Source organism: Passer montanus, unplaced genomic scaffold, assembly GCF_014805655.1.
Source record: "Passer montanus isolate IOZ18808 unplaced genomic scaffold, ASM1480565v1 scaffold16, whole genome shotgun sequence".
NCBI classification, from domain to species: Eukaryota; Metazoa; Chordata; class Aves; order Passeriformes; family Passeridae; genus Passer; species Passer montanus.
Window position 1 is genome coordinate 11,089,263 of NW_024363160.1, and position 16,008 is coordinate 11,105,270.

The 16,008-nt window shown below is 36.9% G+C and overlaps 1 protein-coding gene across 3 annotated transcripts in view; it reads right to left on the reverse strand.

Moving 5' to 3' along the window:
• RP1 (RP1 axonemal microtubule associated) overlaps nucleotides 1-16,008 on the reverse strand; it is a 188,458-nt gene that overhangs the window by 141,738 nt on the left and 30,712 nt on the right. For all 3 annotated transcript variants that reach the window (XM_039703103.1, XM_039703102.1, XM_039703104.1), the window contains exons 4-6: nucleotides 5,407-5,570; nucleotides 3,344-3,430; nucleotides 596-728 (exon numbers count right to left, since the gene is read on the reverse strand). In XM_039703103.1, coding sequence (XP_039559037.1) covers nucleotides 596-728; nucleotides 3,344-3,430; nucleotides 5,407-5,570 — 384 coding nt within the window. The remainder of the gene's footprint in view (nucleotides 1-595; nucleotides 729-3,343; nucleotides 3,431-5,406; nucleotides 5,571-16,008) is intronic.

A 16,008-nucleotide genomic window follows, 5' to 3' on the forward strand; every position in this document is an offset into this window, starting at 1 on the left:
ACAGTGCAACAACAGCAACACCCAATAAATTTCATATCCTTTGGAATCATTCATCCTTAGAATTACAATACAAATTCTCTGTGAATAATGGATATTTTAACACTTATAATCTCCCAAAATATTTATTCTGAAAGTTTTATTCCACATCCAAAAATTAAAAGTATTCTGGAAGTCTGAGCCATTTACCTGAAAGAGACTGAAACAGCAGCTACAACAGTAACACTGGAGCTATAAAATCCTCAGTTATTAAAAACAGAGTTTGTGATCTGGATCATATGCTGGCTTCATTGTTGTTACATGTCTGACATGTCTTTACTACTGTCTTTACTTTAAACCAAACATAAGCAGTGGAAATCTTACCAAACAAGAAATCCACTTCAAGAACATGTGAAATTCAAAGCATTAAAGACTCTCTCATTCCTTTTCCAGTGCTTTTTAACTTTTCACCTGAGTATGCACAGTAACAACAGGAAAGCAAAGCAGAAAAAGTGTTGTGGCAGCCAAAAAGTAATAGAGGGCCTGATGAAAAACAATGAACTCACCGCTATCGACATCAGTATGGGCTCTGACTTTGCTGATGCAGTATTGTGCTTACCTGGAAGAATAGGCTGACCCTGCTGGAAAACAGGAAGCTCCACAGATATTTCCCCATCAGCCTGATCCTTGGCCAGCCATCGATGTGCAGGGAAAGAGAACTGCTCCCCTGAGAAAAGGTTCAGCAACTGCACCTAAGTAGCACCAAGAATTCCAATTTAACTTGCTGATCTCAGAACAGATGGAACAGAACATTAAACTTGTGGGATGTTGTTGAAATCTGTGCAGGTAGAGCTTTGAGGATAACCACAAACCCCTGGGTTTGGAGCATTTCTTCTGCCTGGATCCAACTGCCCAAATCTGGCTTTTGGCTCAGTCATATTTGAAAGCTCAGGGCAGAGTAACTCAAGTGCAACTGAGAAACAGGTTTTTGTCAGCTCAGGAGCACTCCCACAAGCTCCAGCTCTTGCTCCAGCTCGTACATCCGTGGGGGCTGGCACTAGGTGGCATGGCTTACCACAGACAGAACTTCTCACCAGGGGAAGCTTGTCAATGCTCTACCTCTACTCCTCATACTTTTATCAGAACAGGAATTAAAGGGACAGGTTTTGATTCTTCAACACTCCTTGTGACATAAATAAACCATGAAAGTGCCCCAACGAACCCCAACACCAACTGAGGCCTGCACAATGCCCAACATTATTTTCTTCTATGCCCAGCTTCAAGCATGTAGCAGCAAAAGGACCATATGGAAACCAGCTGAAGGAGGAAAAGAGGCTATTTTGTACTTCAAAGTATTCCTTAGTAAGCACTTCAGAGGCTGCTGTATGTTCTAATAGTCCCTGATTATGCTAATTTATACCCATATCTACACTAGATTTTGGATCAGCAGAGAGAAGGGAAGACACTCCTACTTGTAGTTTCACCCTGTGCTTTGCAGAATCTAATCTCCTTAATTTGAATATTGAACAAACTCAGATTTACTGGAAACATTTTTATCTCTTTTGCTGCTTGAATATTAAAATTTAAAGACAAAGATTCATCTTGTCTGAAAAACCTGGCACACCTTAGCCTGTTGACATCTGCTGATGAAGCCTGAAAGAGAAATTTGGATTAACAAAGCAGCACCTCCGTGGACATTTCCTGGTCTGATGTCATCTCAGTACAGATACAAACACAGAAACCATGGGACACTGATGGAGGACTAATGTGCCTAACTACCAGAAAAGCTCTGCAGTTTAGAAAACACTCTTTCCATTTTAGTTCTTCCTGGAAAAAAAATGTAGAAACAGTGATGCTAAGTGTCTGTAGGTAGTTCCTCTTGTGTGAAGTCTAGAAATCAATGACCGTATTCCTTTGTCTCTAAACAATAAAAAAAACACTATCCTTAAGGTTTTAATGTATTTCCCTTTTTTTTTCTTCTTCTTTTCTTTCACTTTCTGCCCAAAGTTGCGAAGAGGGAATGACCTGGCCCTGGCTGATGAATCACTCCCTAAAATCTGTGTCTGATTGGCTGAGATTCCATAAAGAGACAATTGAAATTTATAAATAAATAACTAATGGAACACACTGAAGTGTTGGGGTTTTTTAAATTTTACTGTTGATTTCAATTAATATATCCTAGGTGGAAAGAAGGTTAATAATAACTTTTCATTTTTTCTCTTTCCTTTTGTTTTTTTTGTCAGACTTCCTCTGTCTCTCCTTTTTAAATATCTGTCTCCAAAACTCAGTACACCTGGAAAACTAATAGCTAGTTTTTATAATCAGGCAGTCATCACTTGAATTGAAAGAGATATAATCCCTATAATTCTATTAGGAAATATCTTAGAGTGATAATAATTTAGTCTTAGATAGATAATATTTCAGTGTAGACAGGAACTGGCTAGAGGTATGAACTTACAGGATTTTGCTTAAACTTCAGTTAACACTTCCCAGATCTCTTCCTTCTGAGTCACAGGCCCAGGTAAAGAGAAGTATCAAACAGCCATAGATTTTGAGCACTGATCAATGAATATTTGACTTCAGTGGGCACTTTGCATTTGATAGATCTAGATATATCATGAAATATATTTTAAACATTGAGTTTACCAGCAGCTTCTAAAGCTCTTCATAAACTGCAGTCTCGTAACTGAAAGATAAGAAGCTCTGGCACAAAGATGGAAGGGTTTCAGGCATGTATAGGATATAATTGGCACACATAGTATCACATTGGATACTAGAATAAAAGGCAGATCCTTTAATTTCCAGTCCAGAAGCCTCTATACTATGCTTCCCAAATAAACCTCGAAGTGCAACTAACTCATTCTCTTTGTTTTATTATATTTTCTAACCTACATCAAGATTTTTTTTACATAAGGAGAAAAAAGGACCTCTTCTTTTTCTTGTCAGAGACACAAAACTAGAAACATTTGCAATGTAGCTCTGGTGCTGTGCATGGGGACCCATAGGCATCAGCCACAGATTTGGGGAGGACTTGACTAGGCTGGGTTCAAAGAAACTGCAGGCACTTTGTAGCATACAAAGACTGTAGAAGATTCAGAGTATAGTAGCTAAGTTAAGCAGTCTTCCTTGCTGCCCAGCCACACGTTTTTAAACATAATGTATTAAATTCCAAACAGCCAACCCAGATATCATAAGCTGCTTTAATTCCACACAAAACCATTCCTTCAAAAGTAATCCCTTAAATGAAGGTGAAAGCATTTGATGAGGGTAATATAGTCCTAGGGATTTTTTTTTTTCACTTGTATTTTGAATCCACTGTCATAGTGACTGCTTTTGGACAGATAAAATTTTTCCTCACTGCTTTTACCTCTTTGCAGTGCCAGGCAGGGGAGTTTCCTGTACTTGTATGTCCTATACGTATTTTGTAGAGATGTCCTATGTTCCTAGTATTGACCTGTAAAAGAAACACAATTCATGAAACACAGAACATTTGTTAAAAAGGCAGAAATTCATTTAATAACTGTAAGGTGAGAGTTTTGATTCAAGAAATTAAGTATTCTGACATTTAAACAAGCTTTTCCAACATATTTTACTTCAGATAAGCCTTAGACATCTGGGTCTTCTAAAAGACAGCCTTCAAAAATCTCATTGGCCTGCCAATCCCATTTAAAAATCTTCAGGAAGTTGCTGTAGTAATTCCTGGCTGAATATTTGCCTCAGTGGGAGATGAATAGAGACCATATGTATGACTAAAAAGCAAAAGAGTCCTGACCATAAAACCTGGCTCAGTTTAGCATCTAGACTAGTGACCTGCTCCAAAATTATTTTTTCTCCCATATACCTCTGAGTTTCTCCTTACCCCTCCAGGAGTGTATGTGTTACAATTCTTTGGAAACAATTGTATTCAGCTTTGATGTTTCTTTTTACAAAAAAATTTCAATTAAATCAGGTTAAAAAGCTGTATTTGAAAGATTAGCTTTTGGGCAGGCTGGATGAATATGTCCAGTACAGATAACAGGGTGCTGAGGGAATAACTTTGTGTGAAGGTTATTAAAACAACCTTACTATGAACTTAAGTGTAGAAATAGAAAGCTTATCTTCAAGGAACTGGAAGTACACCATCAGTCTTCCTTCCTCACGGTATAATTTGTTTTGTTATAATGTAGGCTTGATTTTTTTCTCCTGTTGTTTTCCGTAGAATTAATTTTCGTGTTTTCATTGACATTGTATAGATGGGTGTGAATTGAGTTACCTGTATCATGAATTACCCTGAACTCAGTGTTATAAATGATAAAGAGGCAGAGCAGCGAGGACAGACCACAGTTATGTGCAAATACAGTGCACTCAGAGAGCCTTTTCTCTTCCTGTACATTTCAGAGTAGGTTCTCCTTAGCTGTATTCAGTGCTATGGGTTCTTGCTTAACAGGGGAATCCTAGATCTCAAACAATGGGACTGTCCTCTATATTTTGCATTTAAAAGTCATTGTGACTTTTAAATGGTGAAATTAATTTCAGTAATGGTAACAGGAAACAGCCAACAACATCTATTATGAAGGGGGTCTTTTAATCTGTCAGGACCTGCTTACTTGTTTTATCCACTCATTTTTCAATCTGGCTGGTTTTGACATCATGGATAGAGAATGACATTCTGTATCAGGGGTGCTAGATTCTTCCGAGAAAAGAGACAAGAACTGCACTTCCTGCATCCCAAACATCTACAGGGTGAGCTCTTCATCAATGCTGGCATCAAACACCTTTTCTCAGAAGGGGAGTTGCTATGCTGGTTACTAATGATGGAAGCACCTATTTGTCATATGGCCCTATAGCAGACACCTGTAGACAAGCCCTGACAATCCTATATACACACACAAGCTATGCAGATTGTGATAAAGGACCTAGTCTGGCTCACCTAAATCTCCATGTTATAAAACTGGTTGAGGAAGAATTTGTTTGTGTAAGTGGAAGCAAAAGCAGTTTCAGATAGATTTATTACAGGTATAAAATTTTTTATAACTATTGTTATAATGCAACTATTGCAACTATTTCAATAAAGCAGCAGGTGTTTAACAAGGTTAAAATTTTACTCCATATCCTAATTCTTCACTTCCTCATTTAATTTTTAAGATTTTAACCCTGTTTCAAATTTGCAAACTAAACAAGTATCTGTTGTCGTATGTTTCTTGGTATTTTCTTGGGCACAATGCAGATGAAACAGTAGTTCTTCAACAGACAATAAACATGTTGAATCAAATAAGCTTTGGATAAGTGAGTGGAAAAGGATACTAAATTTTTGCTCTACATTTAAGTCTTCTTCCTCATTTCTAGATATGTGCAATGTACAAAAAGCTGCCTTTTTATCACATGGAGTTTGAAATGTCATGCAATCTGGCAGGAAGCAAGAGGGCAACACAATGAATATATATTACTTACTGTGAAGATGTCTTCATTGCCTCTCTGAAATAATTTTCCCTTCTCTCCATCAAGAAAAATTGGACCTGAACTGCCACGATCCCCGTACAATGCAATGTAAACCTTTGAGCTTGTTCCTGCAGACGGCACATCACTGGTGAGGACTGACACATTCCATTTCCTCTCTATCAAAAGATAAAAAGACTCACTGAATTACTTAAATTCAAGATTCTTAAATAAAATGCATTTCGGTAATCAAAATTCTAAGTAATAGCATGTCAATGAAATATGTGTTGCACAAAATTACAGCAGGCAAATATTGAGTTTGCTATGTTTGGCATGTCAGGAAATGTCAGGTTGCATTCATGTATTTTATTCTAAATGTCCTATAGGACCAAGTCAAATCTGAATGAATGTAGACCACCTTTCAAACACAGTTTTGAAATATTGTATTAAATATGGGGTTCTCCTTACTTTTGAAATATCAGCTCCACTCATTGCAATGTTGTGTAATGACAGCTTTGACACTCATCAAACATTAAACATTAGGGACTCTGGAAGCAAATTAGCTCTGCTGAAAACAAACTGTTTAATAAAGGATCTGTATCTCTGCAAAGGTGTAATCAGCTACACAGATGTAGCAGCTTGTTTGGAGCACACTGAAGCTTTACCAGCCCATGAAGGACTTTGATCTGTTGGAGAAAATCCAGAGACAAGCTGATCAGAGGGATAAAGAACCTCTGCTAGGAAGAAAGTCTGAGAGAATCAGGTTTATTCAGCCTGGAAAAGAGAAAGTTTCATGGTGGCCTTCCAGTAACTGAAGGGAGCCTACAGGAAAGATGGAGAGGGACTATTTACAAGAGCATGTAGTCACAAGAAAGGGACAATGGCTTCAAACTGAAAGAGAACAGGTTTATGTTAGATATTAGGGGAAAATTCTTCACTGTGAGGGTGGTGAGACACTGGAATATCTTGACCATAGAAGCTGTGGATGCCTCCTCTCTGGAAGTGCTCAAGACCAGGCTGGATGGAGTCTAAGTGAAAGGTGTCCCTGACCACTGCAGGGGGGTTGGAACTAGATGGGTCTTAAGGCCCCTTGCAACTTAAACGATTCATTGAGCTGAAATTAGCTCATGATTGAATTCCTTGTTTTGCTTTGCTTGTGTGTGCCCCTTTTTCTTTACCTATTAATCCTTATCTCAACCCATGAATCTTCTCTCTTTTACTCTCTCCAATCCCACAAGTGGGGAAGTAAGCAAGCAGCTGAATGGGGCTTAGTTCTCACTGGGCCTAATCTGGTGACACAAGGTGAGAAAATTGTATTAACTATTCCCCATAACTCTTACAGTGGATCAACATTGCAATTAGATTAATGATACTTTATACCATTAGTGCTATAAAAGTCAAGGTACTTGTTTAATAGTGATACATTGAACAATTAAATGGTCTTCTTTTCCTCTGATATCTTTACAATTAAGAGAAATATGCCTTGTGCATTTCAGATGATTAGAAGAAATAGAGAAAATATTTATATAGAAGAAAACCTTGAGAAAATGTCTGATTTTGTTGATGGATACCAAGGAAGGTTTTCTAAGTAAATTACAGTGATGGCTTTGGGACACGCATATAAACAAACCATGAGCAGGCCGAAGATGGAAACTAGAAAACATTCAAGACAGACATCAGAAGCAGGACTCAAGCTCTAGAACATCTCTCTAGTGGAAGCTGCAATGACTACAGAGAAAAAGATTTAAAATCAGATTTAGTAATTAATTGAAATTACTTACCTAATTGTGTCATTTCCCTCTAGCAAGCAGCTAAACTAGATAAACTGACAGTTCCTGGGACTGTGATCTGTATGTTATGTTGGCTGTTTCTTTTTAAATTATGGCAAGATAAAAACTGAATTCCTTCCAGATGTATGGCATACTCTCTATAAATCCCAGAATGCTTGCTGAATGCTTTTCTGTCCTACTAAAGTAGCTCACATTACTCCTCATGGAGTTCTTGCCTCTGTCAGTCAGTATGTTCCTCTAGCATTGTGAGGTCCTCTCTTCAGTCTTGTACCATCTTAACTATGAAAACTATTTTATTGTATTTGTGCATCTCAGACATCTGATATTCTCTAGTTTTGTTTTAAGTTGAACCAGGGAGTGTTTAGATTGCATTTCAGATTGGATAGGAAAAATTACTTCACTGAAAGGGTTGTGAAGCATTGGAAGGTGTCCAGGGAAGGGGTTGAGTCAGCAACCCTGAAGGTATTTAGATGTATAGACATGATACCTGGGGACATGGCTTAATGGTGGACTTTGCAATTCTGGGTTAATGGTTGGACTCAGAGATCTTTTCTAACCTAAATGATTCCACAGTTCTTCGATCTTCCCTATACCACTAATGAATATACAAACCCTATGACAGTATGGTACATCTCACTGTCAACCTTTTGTCCTGCTCTGAGCTGACCATTTTATTGCTTCTCTTTCAGTTAACAGAAATCAAAACCAAGTCTTTCTGTTAATATTCATTTCACCACTTGCTGTGGTCTCTGCTAATTGTATCCTGAGGGAGTACCTCACATCTCATGTTTCTAGTGCTTAGTTTGCTCAGTAACCCTCAGTAATAAGGATCTGATTAAAGGCTCCTGAACCTTGATCTGGAAACACTGAGGTGTTATGAACGTAGCACAGAGTGCCGTGAATTCAGCAGAAAGACTGTGAGTGGTGGAGACATATATAGTTGTTGATTTACCCATAATTTAGACATTATTTACAGCACAGAATGCTGTACAACATTCAGATGGATTCTAGCAATTTTGAGTTACATTTTTCAAACAAAGATTTTATTTCTGTATCAACACGTAAAGGGATGAAAAAATACCATTGAGACTCTTCATTTGGAGCAGTTCTAAAACATGTGAAGGAGGACACCAAAAGAAGTGGAGATGGACAGAAGAATGTCAGGAACAAGGGCAGCATAGCAAATAACATACAGCTATATGGTGTGAAATATGTTAGACAATACATCTTGCTTTAGAGTTATAACATCATTTTATTACATAATATACACCACCTCAAACAACAGAAATAAAATATTTATTTAGGGCGAAATATATCAGCCACTGGACTTCTAAAAAACTGAGTGCTTCTAAGTTTCCTACATGTGTTACAAAACGCTTTTGTTTCACATCCAACTTCTACTTCCCTTCCACGTGCCTTCTGTCCCACACAGACACAATCAACACCTCTGGGCCAAGAGCAATTTGCATCAGCCTTTTATTAGGTCCTCAATCTGGATAAGCAAAGGATCATGACCCAGGGCTTTTCAGCCCTGTACAGCATGTACATGTAGCTATTCTAGACAGAGTCTTCAACAGTACAGAATGGCCAAATTCTCATTCTCTACCTGAAAAGTGGCACCTTCTTTTTTCATGTGTATCTCTGACTTCATTAACAATGAAGAGGAGTACTGTGCAGTATTAGGAATTAAAATCTAACAACAACAAAAAAAAAACTGAAACACTGTCCCTAAACACAATATACATTAAATATTTTCCAATTTCGTGTGTTACATCATTTACTGAAAATTGTAAACCACATATAGGTGCTTACTACATACATGCAGTATTAAAAAATGCTGTAAACAGGTATCCAAAATAACTCTAAAAACAGATTGAAAGATCCTGGAACATATTGCATATGCCTTGGATTCTCAAAATACAACATATTTACAAAAAATCAAACAGAAAAAGGAAAAAACTCAAAACAAAACCACAAATACAATCTCTAAAGTACAGACAGAGGTTAAGTTAGAACACACAACTAAAACTTTCGGTGTATGTAGAACAATTTAAAGAGTAAGTGGTGCTCTCTCAGAAGGAAATATGGCAAGAGCAGTCAGGAAGTCCATTGCAAACAATCTCCATTCTCAGTTCCTAAATATGCCCCTTTTCTAGTGTCTTCTGAGTTAAAGAGGCCTCCTTATTTGGTGTTTGGATGGTCCTACATGGAAAAATCTATTTACTTACATACATGTTTACTTACTTACATATTCTACAGCTGGCCTTTAAAATCTCAAACAGCAATTTTAAAATGTATATCTATATAAAATTACCATGACTTCTGTTTCCTACTTGTTATTGTATTACACCATTTAAATAATGTTTCCTACTTGTCATTTTAAATTAAATGTATCAGTTGATTTTCTTCTAGGAAAAGCATTTCTACTGAAAGGCAATTTTCAAACTCCTTCTCAAATGTCCTGAAATATAAAAATCTTATCTTAAATCTTGGGCAGGTATTTCAAATTTCACTTCTCAGTTGAAAAAAGCAGCTGACATTTCTCTAAAATTAGATGATTGGTATGCAACTACCTCTTAAAAGATAATATTTAATGGAAAAACTGTTTCCTAGCCAAGAAATCATTGCCTTGGAAGTACAACTTTTCTTCCTATAGTGGTTCCCATAAAAATTAATTAATACTTGTATCTCAGCACTGATATACAATTGTAACTTATTTTTATCTAGTTATTCATACTGGGAGTTTTATTGGCTGTGCCGTTCAGCAGTTTATTATGTGATTTTTTTTCTGAAGATGTTTTCAGTAATCTAATGTAATGGAAATTCCAAGATCTTTATTACAAGCCTTTCTCATCTTTACTGTTTCCAGTATCCATTGTAGAAGAACAAACTACTTCTTCTTTGTCTTCTTCTGTAGGAAAGGCATTTTTGTTTTTCAGATTTTCAGAGGCTTTATGTTCAATGCTATTTAAAGAAGTGTCACACTTCAGAAATGTTTCAGAGTGACAGGTTTCTGCTGGATCTGCCAACATGGGAGAACATTTTTCTCCAACAATATAAATTAAATTTATTCTTAAGCTTTGATATTTTTTTGTCTTTCCATTGGGTAGCTCAGTATTTGTGCATGTGACAAGATCACTGGGTATGTGTTTGGATACACTGTTTTGACAATTTCTGGCTTCCATGTGGTTTGTATTCATATCCTCTGTAATATATATCTCCCCTAAAATATTTGTGTCTTTCAAAGCTGAGGATGCAAGTATTCCAAATTTACTAATAAAATCTAAGGTGTTATCAGCATAAAACCGATTAAATATATTATTGACGATCTTATTGATAGAGTTATTCTTCAAAGTAACATGACTATTTTTGTCTCTCAGGTCTTGACCTGACCATTCTAGATGTTTGCTCTTTTTGGCCAGCAAATATGGACCCAGCTGGTTCTCAATATCAGATGCCTTCTGGTAGGCATATCCTCTCTGTTCCTCATTAATTGGTGTTACTGTTACCATCAGTATTGGACAATGTTGGCCACATATCGCATGGAGTCTATCCAGAGAATCTTCTTCACGAAGAGCACTTCTATCGACATTACTAACACTAGTTGGCTGAGACTGTATGGGTACAGCATTTGAAGGATTTTCCAATGGATGCACCTTGTTATCAGGCAATCTAAATTCTACAGATGAAAAGGCTGGAAAATTGGTGTCAGCCTGTGTAGAAGTAGAATCAACCATGGTTGATGGATTGGTCTTGTCTTTGTTTGGTGCAGGAAGGATCTTGCCATTGCGACTATGTTTGCCTTTTGTATTTGGCTCATCCTGAAAGGGGTCTGAATCACTATTATGAGGCATATTGAAGTAGCTACAAAAATTTTCAGGAGGCTTTACCATGTCTTCGAGTTCTGAAGAAGGGATCTCATCAAGGGCAGGGTACTGATCCAGATTGCCAAAGTGAGAGTATGGGACTTCATCACTTTCAATTGATGTTGTATCCAAATTACCATACATTCCAACCTGTTCAGGTGGTGATCTTCTTATCAAATGATTTTCTTTCAGAAGCCATTTGCCTTTATCTATCAATATTCCTTCATCTTCACTAGCCTGAATGCTAGGTTGATTTGGAGATTCCCCTAAACAGTCATTAGTATAACTTGTCTGTTCTCTGTTAAGAGCACATTGTGGTGTTGGTAAAGGAGTATTTTCACTTCTTGATATACTGTCATCTTTGTTTACTTTTACTGGATATTCTTGTGATGGTAATGAGGAATGCGAAAATTTCTGTGCAGAACAAGACATAGATTCTTGAGAAAAATAAATTATTTTTTCCCCCACTGCAGAGTGGAATCCTTCAGTATCCACTTGAAATACCTTTGACATATAAGGAAATCCTTTTTGAAAGTCAGGCTTTAATGAAGCTTCTGTCTTGCCATAGAGTCTTTCAATAGTTCTCTTGACATAGCCAGTATTATAATGTTTTTCAAGTGCTTCCTCCCCACTTTCATTGGTCAAGTCACTGGATGCTCTAAAGTTATTATCACTCTCTTCAGTATCTGGTCTGTAATCTGACCAGTCTGAAGTAGCAGGACTTTTTAAGCATTTTTTTAATTGAGCGGTGTCAGAACACAGTTTACTCTCCAGTTCTTCTACTTGCAATTTCTGTTCCCCTTCAGTCATGTCACATTCTGTAACTTGCTTTGATTCATAACGAAATGATAATGGAGAGACTGTAGATAACCTCTCAGAGGTTTCCTCAGATATTTCTGAATCTTCTTTGTCACCCTGTACAGAATAGTCCTCATTATTATATTCTACAGAGGTTTCAGCATCTAGTGTAAGTTGGTTTTTAGGGGTTTTGTCAATATCTGTTGACTTTGGATCAACATCCTCATCTTCACTTTTATCAGTACTAACAGGTACAATGCCTTTTTCTCCTTCTAACTCAGAAGTATCCTGATCTAAAATACAGTTGTTATCATTAGAAGTTACACTATGAACTGTGGAGTTAGGTTCTACTGAAGATTCTGACTCTTCATTGACGAATGATGTATCTTGAGTTTTTTCATATGGGCTACCAGGCATTTCTTCATTTCTTTCTGGTGTCTCTACGGCTGATGGAAGGCAACAGGTATTTGAATTTGTATTGGCATATTGACCATCTAGTGTTTTGGGAGCAGTCATGTCTAAAGTATCTGTTTCTTTACAAAGTTCACTCTCTATATCAAAACTGCTCTCTGACTCCCCAGTTAATTTTAGAGCTTCTTCAGAATTGACACTGTCCATCACAATACAAGGCTCAACTGATTCTTCGTGTTCATGCAAATGTGTATCATTAGGAATTTCAGATGTGGGCACATTCTCATGTGTGGAGCCCTGCTTTTCAAGTTCCTTCCTGAAGTGCACTAAGTTATTTTCTGTTGATTGTTGGAGATGGGAGAAGACCGCCTTCAGCTCATCAGCTTGTTCTATAGCTGCAGTTTGTTTCAGACATTTTAATTGCGTAAATATTTCAGAACAGCTACAGGAATTTTTTTGCATATCATCTGTGATTGTCCCAATCAAACTCTCTCTCAGATTCAGTAAAAGTAGCCAAGCTAAGAGGGCATTGGAGGAAGAACCAAAAGCTGCAGGAGAAGGATCTGAAAAGCTGCAAGATTTTCCAATGCATCCACTATGTCCTTTCTGCAAACCAAGCAAGGCTGATTGAAGTTCATGCAGCAACATGCTAGACATGCAATTATTCTGAACTTCAATTCCAATTTTCTCACTAACAATTGTGCAATCAGCTTGAACAGCAACTTCAGATCTTTTTCTTTGACATAGGTTTGTTACTTGAATGTCGACTTCTGCCATCTTTTTATCATTGTCGTGTGCTTCATGAAACAAATGGAGCTTACTATCGTGATGAAATTCTGACTTTAGTAAATATTTGGCTTCTTCTAGTAGAGATGTACTAGAATGAATCAAAGAGTCAGTTTGTCTTTCATCTGAATCTTTGGCTGAGTCTTCTGAAATTCTCAATTTACCAATAGGCTTTAAAGGTTTTTTTGTTAGATTATCTTCAAGTAAATGTGTTTTTCCAGTTACATGCACATCATTTGCGATAAATCTAGCTTCTTTTTCTATAGAAACATCAGTATTTTCTTTAGGAAAAGAACAGACATTGCTATTCTCTACAGTCCCTTCTTTTTTCTTTATAGGGGGTAAGACAGAACTTGAGAATGAATTTTTTAGCCAAGTTTGGACATAGTTTTCACGTGAATGCTCAACAATCTTCTCTTGAAAACCCTCCTGGTTTAGAGCCTCTAGTGTAATGGCACTCTCTGACATATTTATCTTATTTACAACTTTACCTAGATTTTTCTTCATCATCTTTTGCTTTTTCTCTTTCTTCGATAGCAAATGTTCCAAATTATTCTTTTCCTTTTCTTTTTCAAAGCTAGGATTTTTTGGCACTTCTGACAATGGCTTTGAAGTCACTGATGAGTTAGGTGTCTGTTTGAAAGAACTGGTCATAAGATGTGTGCCTTCTTTCTCAGTATTAAGCATATCCTGATTGTGCTCAGATTCATGGTTTGAATCAGCTGTCATTAGACCATCTTCACTCTTTGCAGATGAAATTATACTGCTTTTTTTGCCTAACTTCAATTTTATCTTGGCTAACTTCTTGTTACTACTTCTTTTCTTTTTATTAGATGATGATGATCTATTTTGTTCCACTGAATCCTGGTGATCAAACTCATCTTCAGGATATATGTTTTTTTCTGAATTGGCAGATCCATCATTGTTTTTTACAAAATATTCAGGTCCTTTTTTATGAGGCATTTCAGAGCATTTATCCCCAGCCTCTGTTGTGGAATCCTGCGTGATATGCAGTCCCTCACTTCTAATTATCCCTGAAATTTCTTGATTCTTTTGACTTTCATATGTACCTTGCTCTAGAAAGTTAGATGATTTTCTTTTCTTCTTCTTCTTTTTGGTGAGGGATGATGCAGACTGGTTGTTCTCAATGGGTGTTGTCCTCACAGATTCAGTCATGGCACAGGTTTGATTCTCACTTTCAGGAACAGTAGGAAAGAATCCAGTTGTTTGATTTACTTCCTCAGTAGGACTCTCACTGCATGGAGGTGCCATCATTTTTATCTGGCTATGTCCAGCACAGGCTGAATGCACTGAATCTTGAGAAATACCTCTTAAATCAGCAGCTTGATATTTTATTTCTTCTTTTGACTGACATAATTCTGAATATGTAATGAAAGAACTCACTGATCTTTTTATTTGTTTAATATCACATGACTTATGGATGTGATCTGCTGTACCTGGCCTAGCTGTCTGGTAAGTTTTTGATGATGGCATGAAACCACTGATGTTACCTTTAGAGGTTGATACTAAACTACTATATGTACCTTGTTCCACAACTGATTTCTCCAATATATTCTGTACCAATTCGTCCTCATTAGGCACTTCTAATGTCTTCCTGTTTATGGTTTCTATTAACTCACTACTTTTGTGGCTTACTTTAAAAAGCATTTCTTCCTTTATATTTTCTGAAGACAGCTTTAATAAACCATTGTCACTCATCTCACTCAACTTTGGATTACTGACACTTGATTTTTTTCTGCTTGAATGAGCTACCATGCAATATTCAGATGTTTTTTCTCCATTCTCTACTTCCTCACTGTAGGAAAACTGTCCTATTGTCTTCTCTTGAACCTCTTTCTCAGATACCAAAGTGACACTTTCAACTACTGCTTTCTTTTGTCTAACACGCCTTGGCCCAGGGGTAGGAGGCCTATAAAAGCGAGGCTTGATATTTTCCTCAGGTTCATTGCTTACATCTAAATCTGCAGAATTGTTCTTCTCAGAGACATTACAATCAGCAGTTTTCAAATCAGATTCTGATTCTTTTTCTGACACTTCCTCATTGGATTGCTGTAACGAGTCTTCCTCTCCTTTACTGCAGCTCTTCAAAAGTGGAGCATCTTTTGGATTTATACAGTCTGATGTATTTACATTGGATGAGCAGTCTTCCACATTCATTGTAGAAGAATTGCAGATGGTGATATTTTTGTCATCAGAAAGGCCAGCACGACTTACAGTGGTTGTCCACTTAATGGTTTCTTCCTCTTTAATTTTGAATCGAACTTTCATTTCCACTGTGATACTCCCATCTTGATTAACGTGAACAGACTTCTCAATGTCATCTTGATACTGTGCCACAGATAAATCTTCAGCAATAACTGACCGATTTCCTCCTATCCTCTTATGGCTGTCAAGAACATAGGAAGACTCTGAGTTGTTATCATTTGAGTTGTTTTCATTGCTGGATCCTTTATCAGAAGAAACTGAGAATATCTGAGATCTTGAACTAGAGTCCATTTCAGCTCTCACTACCCATAATTACATTGAAAGAGCACAGATTCATTCAGTAGACAGAAAGCAGAGCAGACAAATACCATGCATAAGGATCCAGATGAGACAGCGGACAGGCAAAAAAGGAAAAGAAAGGAGAAAAATTAGTATTAAAGATGCTAATAAAGTGTGTTATTTTACATACTTTGGGGTTTTTATTTATTTTGCATTAAAAAGTACAAAAAAAAAACACCCAAAAATTCTTGCTACTCATCTGTGAAATTTTCAATGAAATATGTCTTAATAAAGAACTAAGATTTAAATACTTATCCACTTAATTTTATTTTACAGTAAGTTCTTTCTAATGCCATAACTACAATCTTATTTGAAGCTCCAAAGTCTAAAAGGAGTACTAGATGATCTTATTTCATACTTAGTTGAGAGCTGAGGTTGCCTTGAACTTTTCAAAGGATTCA